This window comes from Sarcophilus harrisii, chromosome 4 (assembly GCF_902635505.1).
Source record: "Sarcophilus harrisii chromosome 4, mSarHar1.11, whole genome shotgun sequence".
NCBI classification, from domain to species: domain Eukaryota; kingdom Metazoa; phylum Chordata; class Mammalia; order Dasyuromorphia; family Dasyuridae; genus Sarcophilus; species Sarcophilus harrisii.
The window spans coordinates 441846007-441865598 of record NC_045429.1 but is presented as its reverse complement, the minus strand read 5'-3'; the positions used below and the strand labels follow the sequence as shown (position 1 = coordinate 441865598).

At 44.2% G+C, this 19592-nt stretch overlaps 1 protein-coding gene across 2 annotated transcripts in view; it reads left to right on the top strand.

Moving 5' to 3' along the window:
• Positions 1–19592, top strand: part of CRCP (CGRP receptor component) — a 37995-nt gene continuing 18403 nt past the window's right edge. The window contains exons 1-4 of one of the 2 annotated variants that reach the window (XM_031967888.1): positions 1–144; positions 11560–11596; positions 12468–12566; positions 16360–16454. In XM_031967888.1, coding sequence (XP_031823748.1) covers positions 137–144; positions 11560–11596; positions 12468–12566; positions 16360–16454 — 239 coding nt within the window. In that variant the 5' untranslated portion in view covers positions 1–136. Of the gene's footprint in view, positions 145–4123; positions 4143–11559; positions 11597–12467; positions 12567–16359; positions 16455–19592 lie in introns of those variants that run through there. The other variant, XM_023503673.2, reaches the window with a different exon arrangement.

Here is a 19592-nt window from a genome sequence, read left to right as displayed (position 1 = left end):
GCGCGCGCGCGCGTCGGACGTAAGGCCGAGGCCCTGCCCCCCGCCGGGCTCCGCGGCCTACAGTTCGGCGTAGAACCCGGATTCCGGAGCCGCGGGAGAGCGAGGAGGAGGAGGAGGAGGAGGAGGAGGATCCGCGATGGAAGTGTGAGTGGCAGCCCCGCGCGCGGGGGATGAGAGGAAGGCCCTGGCCGGGAGGTGTCCGGGTGTCTGGGCGTGCGTGTGGGTGCACACGTGCGTTTGTGCGTGCGCGCGCGCGCATGTCTGGACTTCGGGCGCGCGCATTTGTAGGCGTTTAAGCTCCTACTATGTGCCCCGCGCCGAGCTAAGTGCCAGAGACGGACCCGGGGGGGGGGGAAAGGGGGAGGGGCGTCCGTGTTTTCGTTCCCGCGTGGCCGCGGCGGTGAGGGCGGGAGCAGGGCGCGTGAACAGCCGGGAAAGGCCCGGCGCGCTCTCCCAGCGGCCCCCCCCCAACTCGGACATTGGCCTCCAGGCGCCTTTTCTCGGCCTTTTCATATAATCCTCAGAGCTGGGGTGGGGGTGGGGCGGGGGTGGGCTTCCGCAGTGGCTGCCGACCTGCCCGGGTCATGCCTTCGGGTCCGGAGCACTGAGCACTCGGGCTCCCTGTGGCCTCCGGCCTTGACCTGACACTCCCCTGTGGAGCTTCACTTAACTCATCCTAAAATCCGTCCATCAGCAAGCACTAGTTAATGGACCCAGCATCAAAGGGCTGATAGAGACCAAACTTCCTCGTTATTTTTCAATTACCCCAAATCTTTCCTCTGCTCTGGAGGAGAAAGAACAGAACAGAGCCTTTGTTCCAAACATTCTCATCCTGGGAATACACACTAACCGTGGATGGCTCAGTCTGCGCTCTGGAGTTCAGGAAGTGGGGAGCAGGTTCCCCGCAGAGCCCCCTGAAACTGAGATCCGTCTGGGGTCCCGATTCTGAGAGCTGCTGAACCTTGAGAACTGGGCCATTTTGGCCATATTTTTGTTGTGAAATGATTCAGTTCATTTCACTGTCTTAATTACTGCTGATTTTTGGAACCACACCCTGCTTCATTTCTTATTTCATCACATTCATATACACTTGTTCAACCCCCCACCCCTTCAGGTTCCAGTTCTTCGCCACCACAAAATTAGCTGCTATAAATAGTTTTGTACATATGGGCCTTCTCTCTCTCTCTTTGATTTCTTTCTTTCTTTCTTTCTTTCTTTCTTTCTTTCTTTCTTTCTTTCTTTCTTTCATAAAAGCTTTTTGTTTTTAAAATGTATGCAAAATAGTTTTCAACATTCATCCTTGCAAAACTTTGTGTTCCATATTTTTCTCCCTCCCCTCCATCCTTTCCCCTAGACAACATATAATCCGATATATGTTAAACACGTACAATTCTATACGTATTTCCATATTTATCATGCTGCGCAAGAAAAATCAGATCTCTCTGGTTTCTTTGAATAGAGCTAGTAGTAGTTTCTTTGGGTTAAAAGGTACGTACAATTTAACAACTTTTTGGGCATAACTCCAAACTGCTTTCCAGAAAGGCTGGATGATTCACTGTGATATAGATAATGTATTAATGTATCTGTTCTTTCTCAGCCCCTTCTGTTTCTTATTTTCTTATTCTTCTCCTCCTCCTCTTCCTCCCTCCCTCCCCCCATTGGATGAGTATTGTTCATGTGTTGTTGTGTGAATCATATTGTCCTATTAATACTGGAATGGTTTGCCATTTCCATCTCCAGTGGATTAAGGTCAACAGAAATTGTTTTAATTTGATTTCTGTAATGATTAGTGATTTAGAGCTTTTTTTCCTCCTCTTGGATTTCTTGAACTGAAAACATCCAGTTCATTTCCTTTTATTTCTCTTTATCAATTTAGGCATGGCTTGTGTTCTTGGAACTTTGAGATTCAGTACTCTTTATATCTTAGAAATGAGACTTTTTTCAGAGAAACATACTACAGAGGTTCCTCCCTACCTCCCATTTATTTGCTTCTCTTCTAATTTTACCAGCATTGGTTTTGTTTGTACAAAGACTTTAAAATTGTTTTAACAGAATTTTTCTGTCTTGGTCTCTAAATTGTGAATTGTTGGAGTTGAACAAAGTAGGCCTAGGGGCAAGTTTTAGAGATCCAGTAGAGGTTCCATTAATTACTTTCAGAGTGAGGAATGCTGTTTGCAAATTGGAAAGATGGATTTCAGTATAATCATTTTCAGGACCTTAGAGGTTTCCCCTGACAGGCCCGTGAATGCAGGACAATATGGATGTTCTCCAGTCCTGTGGGAATAGGTTCTTTTTTTTTTTAATCTCTTTTTTCTTAAAGCTTTTTAGGGGCAGCTAGGTGGTGCAGTAAATAGAGCACCAGTCCTGAATTCAGGAGGACCTGTGTTCAAATGTGATCTCAGACACTTCAACATTTCCTAGCCGGGTAACCCTGGGCAAGTCATTTAACCCCAATTGCCTCAGCAAAAAAGGAGTAATTAAATTATTTTCCAAATATATACATGGATCATTTCAACATTCATCCTTACAGAATAGGCAAGGAGTTTGATATAGACATGGGGAGTCATGCAAAGCATTTCCATATTCACCATGTTGTGGAAAAGTATGCTCCAATCTGCATTCAAACTCCATCAGTTCTTTCTCCAGGTAGACAGTATTTTTCACCATGAGTCCTTTGCAGTTGTCTTGGATCATTGTGTTGCTGAGAAGAACTAATGTCATTCACAGTTGGATCATAATACAATATCGCTGTTACTGTGTGATATAGGATGTATATTTTAAAATTTAATCTTAAAAATGGCAGAAATGTATTTTTCCCTTCCATTTCTCTCCTCCATTGGAAAAAAAAAAACAAACCTGTGTAATAAATAGGTATTGTCATGCAAAACAAATTGCCCATATGGATTCTGTCCAAGAAATGTGTATCAGTCTGCAGTCTGTGTCCGTCACCTCCGTCAAGAGGTCGGTTGTGTGTTTTAGTATCTGGTGTGATCATGGGTGATCATTGCTTTGATCAAAATTCTTACTTTCAGTGTTATTTGACAACTGATTTCATATGAGGGTTGAGGGAGAAGGGGAATTCTTTTTGGATATCAAAGCAACTAGAAGGACGGAGGAGAAGGAACAGAGAAGTTGGAGAGGAGAAGATTTTTTGGGGGTGAGTTTGGTTTTGTGCCTGTTGAGTTTGAGGTGACTGGCCATCTCCTAGGCAGCCCCTAGCCCATGGTGCAAAACGGATGTCCATGAGAGGCAAGAAGGCCCCAGGCTGTGTGGGGCTTCATTTACAGGAGATGCATGGGGTGACAAGGCTTGGGCACCTTTGGGATCAAGGGCCCACTTCAGTGAAACCAGAGATCCCCACACATGAAAACATACTTTGATCTCAATGAATCTGAACCCTTTTTTCCCCCCAGAGATGTGGGGCATATTAGTAAATAAGCTCCTTAAGTAGATGGATTCTTATCTCATTTAGTAAGAAAGAGAAAGGGATGTCCAAGTCTTTCTAGGTCTCTAGACCTAGAGACAAAGTCTCTAGGAGGAAGGACTTCTTGGGTGGAGTGAGTTGAGTTTTGGTTTGTTTGCCTCACTCATATGCTTACCAGCTGGATGGCACAAGTCACCTAACTTCCCTGGGCCTCAGTTTCCCCCTCTGAAATGAGACAGATTCGATGTCCTCTAAAGCCTCTTCCAACTTTGAATCTTTGATGCTGGTGTCTTCTCCCTGGCCAGTGGCTTTTTGGAAATCTGGCTCTACAGGCAGCTCCAGAAAAGCCCAAAGCCCTGCCCAGTTAGAGAATGAACAAAGTGACACATCTGGGGAAACTAGGGGATTTTTGTTTCCATTTTCACTCAGTTTTGGCATTTTCTCAACACCCTTGTCCGGTACCAGGGAGACTGAAGCCTTGAGTGTTGGTGGCTGGGTTTCTTAAGGAGGTGCCCAGAGAATGCAGTTCTGGGAAGCAAGCCCGGGCTGGGTTAGGCGAGCTGGGGTTTGGCTTTCCCTTCTCCCATTTCCGGGATCTTTTCCTGTCTTGGACCCACCCATGAGGTTGGACCCTCCCTGGTCCCCATCATTAGTCCTTGGTGTTGGTACCAGGTGGCGGTCAGATTTCAAGGCCACGGTCAGGGGTTTATTTTTCCATGTGAGTAAAAATATTCCTGTTCTGACTTATTTCACAACTTTGTGAGATGATTGTGGACTGATTGTGAAATTAGTGAAGTGAGCAGGGACTGTTGCTTCCTAGGGGTTGAGCCCACAAGGGGTAGGAGAAGGAGGAGTTCTTCCCTCTTAGGGGTTCTCAACTTGGGGCTTTAGAACAGGGGTGGCTGGCCTCCTCCAGTCAGGGATGTCACATGACCATGGATTAGGCTAGTTGGGACACAGCCCACTCCTCTCATTCTATGTCAGCAGGTGAGCCCCAAAGAGTTTGTTTAATGATTGCTGAGGGTCACATAGTTAGTATACATTAAGTTGGAGTTTGAACTCAGGCCTTGAGTCTAGTTTGACGATATATTTTGTTAGATGAGTGATGTGGCTAGATTTCCCCCATGTTCCCCCATCACTTTTGTGGCCCTGGGCAAGCAATTTGGTTTCTGTCTTAGTTTACTTATCTGTAAAATGGGAATAATTTATCTATCCTAACAGTTTGTATGGGTATAGATCTGAATAGATCTGGCGTAGATAGGCGTAAAGTGCCTTTAAAATGGAATTAACTCTATAATCTCATAGTAGGCAGCACTCTTTTGAGGTAGCTGTGGGTCAAGCTTCTCCCTGCTTTACAGGGGAAGAAACTGAGGCTCAGAGTGATTCACTGACACTGTCGGTTGTGCCTTTCTCCTGAACTACCTCCAGAAGGTCTGTTGAGGCAACACCTAGGGAGGAGGAAGAGAATGCAAATTTGTGATGTGCTTGAGTTAAAGAGTCTCCTCTTCCAGGAAGTCTTCTCAGATGGACTCTTTATTATTCAAGCCATGGTGAGTCACCATTAGGAACACAGTCACTTAAGCCTAGGGCATCTGTTTGTGTGTCTTCTTTTTCAAATGTCTTCCCAGTTCCCACCATTTAGCTCTCCCTTGAAACAAGGGGAAAAACAAACAAACAAGTAAAGACCGACTAGCACAGTGACTGTCTGACAGCGTATGCCATATTCTGTACCTGTTCCCCCCATCTCTCGACTACCTCTCTACCTTAAGAAAGCAGATGCTTCGGCTCTTCCCCTCTCCAAGTTTCAACCTATTGGTTACTCAGCCTTCAGATACAGTGGATGTTCTTTTCCTGGTTTCTGTTTCCCTTCATGCACATCTTCGCACACTTCTCTGAATTTCCCATTGTTTCTTCAGGTGCAATAATATTCCATTATATCTGTAGCTCAGAGTTTGTTCAGTCTTTTCCTTGTTGATTTGATGCCCACTTAGCTACTCAGTATTTTGTTATTGTTTCTTGATACTATGGGGAAACAGTAATTCAGGAGGAAATACTCCATGCTCCCTGAATTACCATTTTTTTTGTTATTGTTTAGTAGTTTTCAGACCCCATTTGGGGTTTTCTTGGCAAATTTACTGGAGTGGTTGGCCATTTCCTCCTACTACTTATTTTACAAATGAAGAAACTGAAGCAAACAGTGAAGTGACTTGTCCAGAGTCACACAATCTGAGGCTGGATTTGAACTCAGGCTTTCCTGACTCCAAGCAGGGTGTTCTATCCACTGTACTGCCTGGCTGGAATCTGAGGACCTGGTTACACATCTTGCTTCTGACATTGAGACCGTGTAACTTTCAATCTTCCCAGCATCTAAGGACCCCCTCTCCCTAGATTCTCCTCTAGTCTAGATTTTTTTTTTTTTTGGCTCAGGTCCCTTGGTTCTTTTTTTTACCCTTCTGTTCAATCCTATTCAATCTCCTTTGCAGGTTCATCCTGTATGTCATGGCCCATAATGATTAGTGTCAACCAAGGCCCTTTCCTGGCTCTCCTTTTCTTCTTGCTTGGTGACCTGGGTTTAATTCCATGGGTTTAATAATCATGGCAATGATTCTCAGATCAATCAATCTATCTTTCTGCCTTTCTGTTTATCATTTTTTTCTATCTATCTATCTATATCTATCCATCCATCCATCTCTCTATATTTTTATTCATCTATCTGTATCTATTTATCTATCTATCTATCTTTTCATCCATCTATTTCTATTCATTCATCCATTTTTTATCCATGTACATTTCATCTATCCATCTGTCCATCCAGTCATCCGTCTGACAGTCTTATTCATCTGTCTGTCTTTCTTTCTCTCCATACCTCCTAAGAAATCTCTCTCTGAGCTCCACTCTTAGACATTTCAAACCGGATGCCCCTGCACCATCACATATCCAGCTGTCTAAAACCCAAGTCTTTGTCTTTATCATTCCCCAGAAACCTCATTCTCTCCTCCATTTCCCCATTTCTGTGGAAGGTACCGCTGTCCTTCTGGCATACTCGGATCATCACCTCAGAGTTCTCCTGGGTGGCCCTCTCTCCAATCAGTCCTCACACCTGGGCTTCCCACTTCCACAGCATCTCTTTCATCCTCCTTGCCATCACCTTTGTTCAGCCCTTCCTCATCTCTCACCTGGATCTCTCCACTGTAGCCTGTGGTTTTCCTTTCTCTCATACTCAGTAACCCCCCAAGTTTCCTCTTGCCTCCAGGATCAAAGAGAAACTCCTGTCTTTGACTTTTAAAGACTTTTGGAACCTTTGACCTTCCTGTTTTCCCCATCCTCATTATAAGTTATCTCGCTTTGCGCATGTTGGTCCAGCCAGACCGGCTTCTCTCCACTCCTTGAGTCTCTGCACTGGTCATCTCTGGAATTAGAATACCCTTTGTTCTCCCCTGCCCCACGTCACCCCCTCCCCCCGAGATTTCTGCTCTTTCAAGGTAACTTCTCAAACACTTCTTTCTAAAAGAAAGTTTTTTTTTTTTTTTCCTGATCCCCTCATGCTGGTGCCCACCCTCCCTAACTATGTTTTTATTTTATATGTATCCTGTGTGTGTACGGAAGATATAAATCTGTATACTTTGTATGCTTTGACACTTTGTAGATTCCTTGAGAGCAGACACTGTTTCTCTTTCCAAGGACACAACAAATATGCTTGTTAATGGATGGAACCAATCGCTTAAATCGGGCGGCCTCAGTTTCCTTTCTCTAAAGTGTTTTTGTGGATTGGGGGGTGAAGTTGGACTGGATGTGAGGTTATCTGCAAGATCTAGGGTCTTGGTCAGTGAGCACTGATAAGTGTGTCAGTCCCAGAGCTCGACAGACAGAAATCTGGGATCGGGCCAGTGGTTCACAGGCTGTTGGTTCAGTCCTTTCAGTTGTGTCCGATTCCTGGTGACCCCGTTTCCTGGTGGAGATACTGGAATAGCTCGCCATGTCCTTCTCCCGCTCGTTTGACAATTGGGGAAACTGAGGCGAGCGGTAACTGAGGCTTTTCTCTCAGGAGGAGCAGTCTGGATCCAAAACAGATGCTCTGTGCGCTATGGCGCCACCTGGCTGTCCTACGGGGCAAGGTGCGTTCTGATAAATCCTCGTTCAGTGACGAAGGAGCCTTTCGTGGTCCCTTTTCCTCCTTTGTCTCTGTTGACCATCATCCTCTCCCTGCATCCTCCCGCAGCTTAGATTTCTTCCAACACTGGTCTCTTGCTCTCTATTCTCCTTTTATGTCCAGTTATAAATCGCTTCCTCTCCAAGGTTATCCACTCTGTATCTCATATACAGAACTTGTATGTGAGCGTAATAAATACCTCATTTATTTATGGACTGCCACTGACATATATGGACCAAAGCATCTGTCCTTTATCATCTAGAAACACCCAGAGCCCACCCCACCATCAAGTGCTTCTCTCTCTCTCTCTCTCTCTTTTTTCCATGAGGCAATTGAGATTAAGTGACTTGTCCAGGATCACACAGCCAGGAAGTGTTAAGTGTCTGAGAGCAGATTTGAACTCGGGTCCTCTTGACTTCAGGGCTGGTGCTCTATGCACTGCACCACCTGACTGCCCCTAGCTCTTCTCTTTCTTTGCTCCCACCCTGGGGAAATGAGGCTGAAAACATAATTTCAGCTTCCTGTTAATTAGATCCAGTAAAGATATCAATCCTTTTGAGCCCAGCAGGATTGATCTTGATGTGGCCCAGAAGAAAATGGCTTGTGGTGGAAGTGCTGGACTTGTAATCTGGGGTTCAAATCCATCCTCAGACTCTCCATGGCTGTAGGCAAACCATTTATCCTTTTTAAGACTCAGTTTATTCACCTGAAAAATAGGTTAACTGTAACATCAAGAAACATATGATATAATGTACATAAAGTTCATGTTTTCCCAGAGAGTTCTGTGAGCCACACATCATCAGAGGGGAAATGGGAAAAAATCGTCTTTGAGATCATAGATTTGGGCAGTGTAGTGGATAATGTTGGAGTAGGAAAGTCATTGAACTTCTGTCTGTCTCATCTGTAAAAGGGGCTGGATATTAATAATATCTACCACCTAGGGTTGTAGTAAGGGTCAAATGAGATAACTTGGAAAGTGCTTTTAAACATCAAAGTACCAGATGAACACTGATTGTTATAATAGTTATAGATTTAGAGCTGGGAAGCCCTTCTGTTCTAGTGCTCTCACTTCACACGGGAAGAAACTGAGGGGAATGACAATTAAGTGTTAGTGTCTGAGGTTGGATTCTAACCTAGCTCCTCCAGGACCAAATATTGTGCTCATTTACTGCACCACATTGGAGCATAGCTTCTTCCGTGTGTGTGTGTGTGTGTATAAATGTGTGTGTGCATATACATATATACATACATATCCGTACATATCCACATATGGATTGGTTGTGTGATACAGAGACGCCAGCCCAGAACCGCCCAGCGTGGCGTGCCCTCCTCAGAGAAGGTGCTGGGCTCTGAGAGCAAAGCAGGATGGGATGAGCTCAGAGGAAACGCGGGATGTGCACAGAGAAGTCCCCAGATGTTCACAGGGACTACTTGTGCCCGACCTGTGGCAGAACGCTCCAAGCTTGGGTTGGTCTGATCAGCCCCAGTCGGATACATTGTAACTCAACTAACAAAGCCATGCCATCTTGGTCCTCCTTGAGAACAAAGGATAGCAACTGATTAACTCTGTGTGTGTGTGTGTGTGTGTATACACACACACATATATACACACACACGTATTTTTTGTGTCCACACATACACAGACACATTTTTTTTTGGTTCTCATACACACACACACACACACACACACACACACATATAGTTTTTTTTGGTTACACAAAAATACTCACACACCCATACACACACACACACACACACACACACACACACACACACATTTTGGTTACACACAAATACAGACCCCCCCCCTCCACATATATATTTTTTGGTTACACACAAATACAGACACACACACACACACGCACACGCACATGTATTTTTTTGGTTCACATATACACATATTTTGGGGTTCCCCTGGCAGGAGGAACCTTCTTTCTTCTGGAAGAAGACATTTTCAAACAGAGCCATCATTCAGAAGTATTTTAGGGCTCACAGATTGTCCTCAGTCCATTACTGCCTGCCTTTCCATGAAATTGAATCACATTATTTAATAAGAGAAGAAGCGGTGGGATCTGGTTAGCTGTTTTCGGGTTGAGATGGATGTACATTCTGGACACTAATTAGATCTTTTTGTTCAGAGAGGACTTTTTTGGAAAGTCATCTTTCTATTCCAAGGATGAATCAGAAGTGAGGTCATTTGGGGGGAAGGTAGTTCTTTGTATGTCTTGCTTTTGATTTCCTGAAGCAGGGATGTATTACCACAGCCACCTGTTGTTAGGGTCCACAGGCCATGGGGCAACCGTGGGGGCTGGTACGGATGGTGGATCGAACTACAGCCGTGATGAATCCCAAGACCATGGACTGGACCTATGTGTGGTCCAGTTCATTGCTCATTAGTCAGAACAAATATTATCTTAGAGTCATTCAGTTCACATTTATCCGAGTGTTTATCAGCTTCCATGCATTATTATTAGGCTCTGGGAACACAAAACCCCAAATGGAACATTCCCTGCCCCAAGGAGCTCCTGTTCTAGTCTCGGGTCTCAGCGTGCCAGGGACCTTCCATACTTTCTCTTGACATGACAGGGATAGTGACAGACTCGTTTTCCGCATGCTCCCCCAGATGTATGACAGAATCAGACATTTCCCAACTTTGGACTACAGGAAATCCCAACTTGGGACTTCAGGAAATCCCAACACTTGAAAAGAATCACAGCATTTCAGAGATGGAAAGGAGTTCAGCAGCTGTCTCATCCAACAGACGCCTGGAAACAAATTTCTTCCGTAACAGCTGGAACAGGTCCAGCCTCCAGTGAGGGGAAAGGCCAAGGATTCCACTTTTTATTTATTTAATTTGCTATTTTATTTTCCCCCAATTACATATATTCTTTTTTTAAAACATTTTTTGGGTTTCAAATTCTCTCCCTCATCATTTCACTTTTTAATAGCTATTGTTGAGGAACATGTGGATGGGGTCCATGACCATGAATGGATAAAAAGAAATCTTTATTTTTACCGACCTCTTCTGGATACTTAGCATTTCCTTCCATTCTGAAGGCTTTACAAATAATTCTGAGAAGGGTCCACAGGCTCTCCTCGCCTGCCAAAGGGAGAGTGAGCCCTGACATCAAAAAGGGGACGAGCGTAGTTAAACGAGCTCTCCTCATCAGGACATTTTTCCTGAATTTGTCTCTTTGCAGCCCTTCTCTCTCACTGTTCTGAAGCGGACTACCTGCGTGGCCTTGGAAAAGTCTAGGTAGACTCAGTTTCCTTCTCTGTAAAACAAAGGCCTGAATTAGCCAGGTTCTTGGGCCCCTTCACTCTGTGTGTGGAAAGAAACTCCCCATGAGGCCTTTACTTGTGAGCCTCAGTTTAGGAGGGAGAGTTTGACTCTTTTTGGTCCTTCCACCCATCAGTCCCGGTCCTTCAGTTGGCATGAGGCTGAGGAGACACAGGAGACAGAGACCAGAGACTCCGCCTGTGCTTTCACTGGTTTTGAGACCTTCCAGGGGAAGAACTCCCTCCACCAGTTGGTGTTGGCGCCTTCTCTGAGGCTTGGGGTGTCAGATTTGTGTAGAGCTTGGAGAGATGGAGTATTGGGCCCCAGTTCTTCCTGGCCTGGAGGCTGGGCTCCCGGCCTTGAACTTGTCCTTGTCCAGAGACTGGGCTCCAGGCTTCTCTTCCTGGCCTGAAGGCTGCGTTCCTGGCCTTGTCCTTGTCCTTGTCCTTGTCCGGAGGCTGGATTCCCAGCTGGCTCTTCCTGGCCTGGAGGCTGGGCTCCTGGCCTTGTCCTTGTCCTTGGTCTTTCTCTCCTTTGACCATGTTGGGCCTTGCCCGCCCTCCTCTGGGGGCCCTGTTCGGACCCTGCCTCTGCTTGCCTCCCTCCCTGCTGCCCCTGCTCCATGCCTGTCCCCCTGGGGCGCTCGGCCCATTTATTTTTCTTGCTGGGATGCTAATTGTATTTACTTCTCTGTTTCCTTTGCAGGAAGGATGCCAATGCTGCCCTGCTCAGCAATTACGAGGTAATTGGCCCTGGGTTAGATTATCTGACAGGCTTCCCGGCCCCTGGGGCCGCCTGATCCCCAAAAGGCGTCCGAAACCTCAGGTGGACTGAAGGTCACTCAGCCCAATCCCTGCCTTTGGGCCACAGTAGTTGGGAAGGAGAGGGTTTAGAGGTCAGGGGTCATCCAGGCCACCTTGGGATGAGAGAGATGAGCCCCCTGAGGTCGTTAGTATGTGTGCTCTAGAGCTGGAGGGACCCGGCTGTCATTTTACAGATGGGGAAACTGAGGCTCGAGGAGACTGATAGACTCTCCCTCTCCAGTGTTTCCTAAGCCGTGGACAGGTTCTTTTGGTTCTGAATCCAGTCAGGAAAGGCTTCCTGAAGAAGATCGGGCATGAGCTGAGCTTGGGTGGGATCTTGGGGGTGGGAGATGGGGAGTTATGGGTGACGTTCCCCAGGGTGCCTGAAGGGGGAGTGACCCAAGAGGGGCTCCCTTGTCGTGGAGCTCTCCATGTACAGTCAGACCTAGGGAGGGAGAGGAACCTCCCATGGAGAGCTGATAATCCCAGATTCACAGCAATCCTGACAGTGACTGCGGGGTTTGGGCATGGTGTCAGGGCTCCATTTGGGGTATTCTTGGTGGTGGCATTCCCTCCCTCTCCTTTGACAGATGAGGACACAGAGGCACTTGTCCAGGCTCTGCCTGCCGGTCAGTGCCCCAGGCCAGGCTGGAGGTTGGGCTCCCTGACCCCAGCTGCAGGGCACTCTCCTCTTCAGAGACCCCAGAGGTTCACATGCAGTGGGACAAGACCTCTTGTGGGGCAGGGGAGATCATGGCTGGGTCACGGCCCCAGATTTCCCCTCAAAACCTTCCTGTCCCCCAAATGCAGGTATTCCAGCTACTCACAGACCTCAAAGAGCAGCGCAAGGAAAGCGGGAAGAGCAAACACAGCTTGGGGCAGCAGAACCTGAACACGATCATGTACGAGGTGAGGCCGCCACTGTCCGGCTGTCTGTCTGCCCCTCTTCCCCTTCTCCTGTTCCTCTTCTTCCTTCCCCTGTTCCTCTTCTTCCTCTCCCCTCCCTTTTCCCTCTTTTCCTTTTTAAAGTCTAGACCATCAAAACCCTAAATGAAACCCTAATTTCTAGCATTTTCCAATTTCTGAGATGCGAATGCTCCTGTTAAAACTTTAACAATCAGCTTATTGGGTACAGTTGGTTCCAGCAACACTGGCTCAGAAGCAATTTTTAGGCTTAGTTGTTGGGATGCTTGAGGACTGGAAATGCTTAAGGTGCCAAGTATTTTAACAGCAGAAAAACTGAGACACAAAGTGGTGGGTGAACAGGGAGGCAGTTTATACGTGCACGGGCACGTGTTACACTTTGTTCACGTGGGTTCTCCCAATTCTAGTCTTCCAGATGGTGGAAGTAGACTCGCCGACCTGGAGTGTACTTGTGTTTTGTTAGTTAATTACATTAAGATGTGTCAGCTTATTCAGCTGCCTTTTCAGGGGCCCCATTGTCTCCATGCCTTCCAGTTCAGTTCAGGTGATCTCGGAGACTAGAATAAGGGAGATGGGGGGTGAGGGACGGGGCTTGGGGCGCCATTTTGTCCCTGACTTCTCCATCACTGCGCCCCGTTTTGAGGTCCCTTGAGAAGGTCTCGGGTTTCCTCCTGACCCCGCCTGGCCCCCGAACAGCGGAGGGCTTGCGTGGGAAGCCATACATCCGCAGCTGCTGCACAGGCCCAGTCCGAGGAATGGCTTTCTCTCCCTGGATTCCTCCCTCACCTGGACAGCAGGGGAGGTTAAAGTTGGAGAGAGAACCTGCCTGTGTTCTAGGGGGGGCCAGCCGGGAGATGATGGAAGATGCAGAGGGGCTGGCCGGGCGGGGTGTGAAGATAAAGCGGCCTTTCTCCTTCATCCCCTGCCTGTCTCCCCCTCCCCCTGGCCAAGCTTCGGTGGGGCCAGGCAAGTCTGGACTGACCGATGCTTTGGGGTCACGAAAGGGGGCAGGCTTTGCTGAGAGCCGGAATCGAAGGGCTGGCAAGCAGCGGGAAGGGAGCCGGGCTGCCCATGGAGTCTCCTCTGGGGCATGGCATTGTCCCCACAGGGGACTGACCGGCAGGGAAGCTTTCTGGGACCCGAATTGTGGGCACACTGCAATGCTGTAACAGCAACAATAGTGTAATTTCAGATAGCAACAATAACAGCAGCCATGATCATAAGATCCTCACTAATATTTATAATCCAACTGCACAACAATAACAACGGCAACAATTACATAATAATATCACTGACGATATAATTGTATGGCATGTAATAAAAATACTATGTGACGCGATTATATAAACACATCCTACAAAATATAAATGTAACAACGATGATAATATAATCATATGGAATAGCAAGTTATACAGGTAATATGAATATGTAACATTGAGGATAATATAATTAATATACAATATATAACAGTGACAAGAGCAACAAGAATTCTATAACAATAAATCATGTGTAATCTCCATAACAACAATAATATAATAGTAATGATAATATAAGAATACACGATATAACAGCTGATATAATTATATGTAATCCAAAGATAATAACAATAATAAGTAACATATGTAACAAATTATAACATGTATATAACAAAATAACTGCATATATATAATATAATAATCATTGCAACAACAAAGATAATAACATCTTGAATTTATGTAATAGTATTTTTAGATTTCAAAAATGCTTTACAAATAATCCCTCATTGAATTCTCACCATAATCCTGGGAGTGCTATTATTATTATTATATGTTATTTAACATATAATTTTGCTTATACTAGCAATATAATGTAAAGGAAATGTTATTGTTAGGTGCTATTATTATCCCCTCTTGTTATGGCTTATTACTGTTTTATAGTTGAGGAAAGTGGCTCAGGGTCCGTAGCTAAGCAAATGTCAGAGGTTAGAGGTGAACTCGGACTTTCTTGCTTCAATTCCAGTGCTGGACCCACTGTAAGTCTAATAAAAATTAACAGTAAGGCCAGGACCAAACCTTTGTGCTTGTGGAACTGATTAAAGTCCATCTAAGCATTTTCAGTGCTTTACTTTGTGTTAAGCTACACAAACAATAGATAAAATTTTAATAAAATTTAAGTTTGTATACTATGTCAGTATTAATTTTTTTTTTTTTTTTACTCACAAAGAGATTGAAATTTAAGGTTTAGTTTGAAAGATACAGGTATTGGCCTAATTTATAAAGTTTATAGAGTTTATAGGGTAGTTGGGTGTTTACTATATGCCACTTAGCGGACTATAATTATCAAGCACCTACTGTGTGTCAAACACCCTGCTGGGAAGTGAGAATCCAGACACAAAAGTGATGGTCCCTGACCTCAAAGGGCTGACTCTCTGTTGGGGATACATACAAGTATACGCAGAGTAAGCTCATATAACCACAAGTTTTAGGGGATGCCCCTAAGAAGAATCATGAGCATTTTTAGGGGGTTCAGTTGTAGAAATATCCCTATTTTTAATGTACGCCAATCAATCGGGAAGCATGTTATTAAGCACCTACTGTGTGCAGGGCCCTCTTCCAGGTGCTGGAGCCATAAGTGAGATTTGGGAACTTCTCAGAGGCCCCAGGAGAGAGTGTGAGGGGACCGGCTTCCCCCCAAGTTTTCCTCTGGTTCCTTCAGAGGAGGAGCCTTTGATGGGGTCCAGAGAGATTCCAGGATGAACCCCAGGTCACACAGGTGTTAAGGAGCCGGCGGCCTGCCGAGGCCCCGAAGCGTGTGAGCAGGGCCCCTGTCGCAGAGAGGGACATCTCTCTTCCCCCTCCTCAGGTTCCAGTTTGGGGAGAATCCAGTATTTGAGTCTACGCCGGCCTCAGGAAGAACCAGGTTCAAAGTGCCTTGGGCCCAGACCAGCTGGGTCCTGGGGCGGAGGAAGGGGTGGGGAGGAAGAGGGGGAGGGAAGAAGGCGCCTCCAGCTGTGCCGTGATTTGGGTGTTTGTTTCCCCTTGGATAGAATCACGGGCACAGGAAAAATAGATAAAATTGGAGGCCCTTGAACCCGCCGTTACCCTGGAGAGAAATGTAATTATAATGGAGGAGAGATCTCATCACCATCCTTGGAAAGGACTGGATTCTAATCCTGACTCTGCTCCTTTCCACCTTGTGATTTTGGGCCAAACCCTTCCTGCTCTGGGCTTCAGTCTGCTCCTGTTTAATGTGTGATCTTTTAAGTTCTTTCTACCCTTAAACTAAGGATTCCATAACCTACGCACACATTGTGGTACCATGATTCTGAAGTCTGAAGACCTGAGTTCAAATTTTGCCCGATGGATTCTCAGTAAAATCAGTGCAATGGAGAGAAAATAGCTTTTTGGTCATGGAAAAAAAATTTAATTTTAAAAAATGTTTTAAGAAATGAAGAGAGCCTCTACATCCAAAAAGAGGAACATGGGGACTGAATGTGGATCACAACATAGTATTTTCACCTTCGTTGTTGTTTACTTGCTTTTTTTTTTTTTTCTCTATAAATTAGGGGGTTGGTCCAGGTGACCCTCTAGGCCTCAGGCCTTCTGGCCAGCTCTCTTTCCATCTGTGAGTCCTCTCAGGTCATTGCATCTCATGTTGTTATCCTGGCTGGTGCCAGGGCACAACTGTGCTAGACAAGGGGATGGATGGGACCCGCTGATTCAGATGCTCTTGATAAAGCAGCCGGACAGGTTTGGAGACTCCCCACCTTGTTTCATGCCTTTCCCTTCCTTCCTTCCAGACCATGAAGTACCTGTCTAAAACACCCTGCAGGCACCAGAGCCCGGAGATCCTCAGGGAATTCCTCGTAGCCATGAAAAGCCACAAATTAACCAAGTAAGTCTTAAACCCGGCCTGCGACCAGGAAGGTGGGTGTGGAGAGGCGCATGAGGGAAATTATACTTGAGGAAGGCCAATGTTTATATTTGCATAAATGAAAACAAATAAATAATGAAATTTGAGAAATGAGGCCTTTATCAGAGAAAGTTGCCATAAAATTTTTAAGTTACGATTACTATATATTTCCTTCCATCCCGTTTTCCCTTTTTATCCTATTCTCTCTCCTTTCACTCTGTCCATCCTCAAAAGTGTCTTGCTTCTGATCATCACCTCCCTTAATCCATACTCTTATCAGTCCCCTCCTTCTCTTATGATGATTTATGTTTTTAATATTAATTGTTTACTATATCCATTTCCCATTCAATTCAATGTGTCATTTCTTATAAGAAAAACAATTTTAAAGAACAAAAAAAGGCATTTCATTAAATTATATAACACAATGATCAGATTTGACATTTCCCACCTTACAAGTCCCCTCCCTGTGCAGTGAAAGCAGGGCAGTCCATTTTCTCAGCTCTTTTCTTGGGTCAAGTTTCTTGGTCACTAAAATTCTTCAGGGTTCAGTTGTGATTTATTCTTTCTATTTACAGGGTTGTCATTGTATCTTTCCCTAGCTCTTTCTTCCTAAGACCTTCCATGCTTTGGATTTTTCAAATACTAGATTACTATAGTCATTGATTATTATGTCATATATACCTAACTTATCTCACTATCTAATAATCTTATTTATTAGCCAGTACCAAATGATTTTGATGACCGCTGCTTTACAAAACAGCTTTAGGTCTGGTTCTGCGAAGTCCTTTGTACTTTTTTTTTTCCATTAATTCCCTTGATATTCTTGACCTTTTGTTCTTCCAGATGAATTTTGTTGTTCTCTTTTCTAGCGTGATAAAATAACATTTTGGCAGTTTGATTGGTGTAGCACTGAACAAGCTGACCAATTTAGGTAGAATTGTCATTTTTATATGAGCACAGCCCACCCAGCCTCTTTGGAATCTTTTTACTTGATTTATACCATGCAGTAATTTCCCACTTCACACAAACAGAATTGGTTCCCGTTGGCTAAGAAATGATGTCATTTCTTAGCCAACGGGAACCAATTCTTTACTACCATAAAAATACTGTGAAATCATTGTCTTTGTTTTTTTTTTTAATAACTTTTTATTTTCAAAATACATGCAAAAACAGTTTTCAACATTCACCTTTGTAAAACCTTGTGTTCCATATTTTTCTCCCTTCCTTCCCCTATCCCCTTCCCCTAGATCACAAGTAATCCAATATAGGTTAAACATGTGCAATTCTTCTAAACATATTTCCATGATTGTCATGATGCACAAGAAAAATTAGTTCAAAAAGGTAAAAAAAATAAGAAAAAAAAAGCAAGCAAACAACAATGAGGTGAAAATACCATATTGTGATCCACCTTCAGCCCCTGTGTTCCTCTTTCTGGATGTAGATGGCTCTCTTCATCTTTTAAAAGATTTTTTAAAATTAAATTTTTTTTTCCATGACCAAAAAGCTATTTTTTTTACACAGACCTGGAAAATGAAAAAGAAAGTCCTAATAGTCTGAATCTACTTTTTAAAAAAATTTCTAATTCCCTATTATTGTTTTGTAAGAAATGATCAGCAGGATGTTTTCAGAAAAGCCTGGAGAGACTTACGTTAACTGATGTTGAATGCAGTGAGTAGAACCGAGAGATCATTGTACATGGCAACAACAAGATAATGTGATGATCAACTGTGATGGACTTGGCTCTTTTCAACAGTGAGGTGATTCAGGCCGGTTCCAATAGTCTTGTGATGAAGAGAGCCATCTGTATACAGAAGAGGGCTGTGGGGGGACTGAATGTGGATCACAGCATAGCATTTTCACTTTTTTTCTTTTGCTTGCTTGCATTTTGTTTTTTTTTCTAGTTTTTTCCCTTTTTGATCTGATTTTTCTTGTGCAGCACGATAATTGTGGAAATATAGATAGAAGAATTGCACATGTTTAACATATATTGGATTACTTGCCATGATGGGGAAGGGAGGGGAAAAAATTAGGAACACATGGTTTTGCAAGGGTGAATGTTGAAAATTATTTATGCATATATTTTGAAAATAAAAAGCTCTTAAAAAGAAAAAAAAATTTCCAATTCCCAAAGTGGCCATATCCAAAACATCTATCTTAGTCTGTATCCTAAATCCATTACCTTTTTTGCCAAGAAATAGCATATTGTAATACTATTTTCAGGACTCACCATTGACTGTAACTCTGTAACACTGAATCTTACAGGGACAAGTTCAATACTTGAGTTCCTGGATTTTCTTAATCTGGGAATCTTCTCTTCTCTTCTCTTCTCTTCTCTTCTCTTCTCTTCTCTTCTCTTCTCTTCTCTTCTCTTCTCTTCTCTTCTCTTCTCTTCTCTTCATCTTCGTCTTCATCATCTTCATTTCTTATAAGACCAGAATTCACAGTAAAATGGTTGGGAAGGAAGGTTCAGCTACTAAGTACTTATATAAACAGTCCCTCCCCACTGGTGTTCATTTTAGTCCAAAGTGGCTTGCCAACATGTCCTCTTGGGTTTGCCAATATTGCTCCTTCCCCGTGACTTTCTTTTGTGATTCATCTTGAAAAAATACAAAGCATAATTAGGATCATAACATTATAGGCTTAGGACTGGAGAGGGCCCTAGAGATTATTTATACTAACTCCCTTATTAAAGTAAGGAGGGCAGATGATTCACCTAAGAACACACAAAGGAGTAAAGGCAGGGCCTGGATTCAGATGCAGCCCTTTCATGGGACCATGTTGTGGTGGAATTTCATCCCCCAGAGAACAAGTGGTTTGTTTCCAATTCTTTGTTACAACAAAAAGTACTGTTATAATTATTTTTGTACATATGAATCCTGTTCTTTTATCTTTTTTTCTCATTAATTCCCTTGATATTCTTGACCTTTTGTTCTTCTAGATGAATTTTATTGTTCTTTTTTCTAGCGCTATAAAATAACGTTTTGGCAGTTCGATTGGTGTGGCACTGAACAAGCCGACCAATTTAGGTAGAATTGTCAATTTTATTATATGAGTGCAGCCCACTCAGCCTCTTTTCTGTCTCTTGATTTCTTTGTGGTATGTTTAGCCTCCTTAAATTTT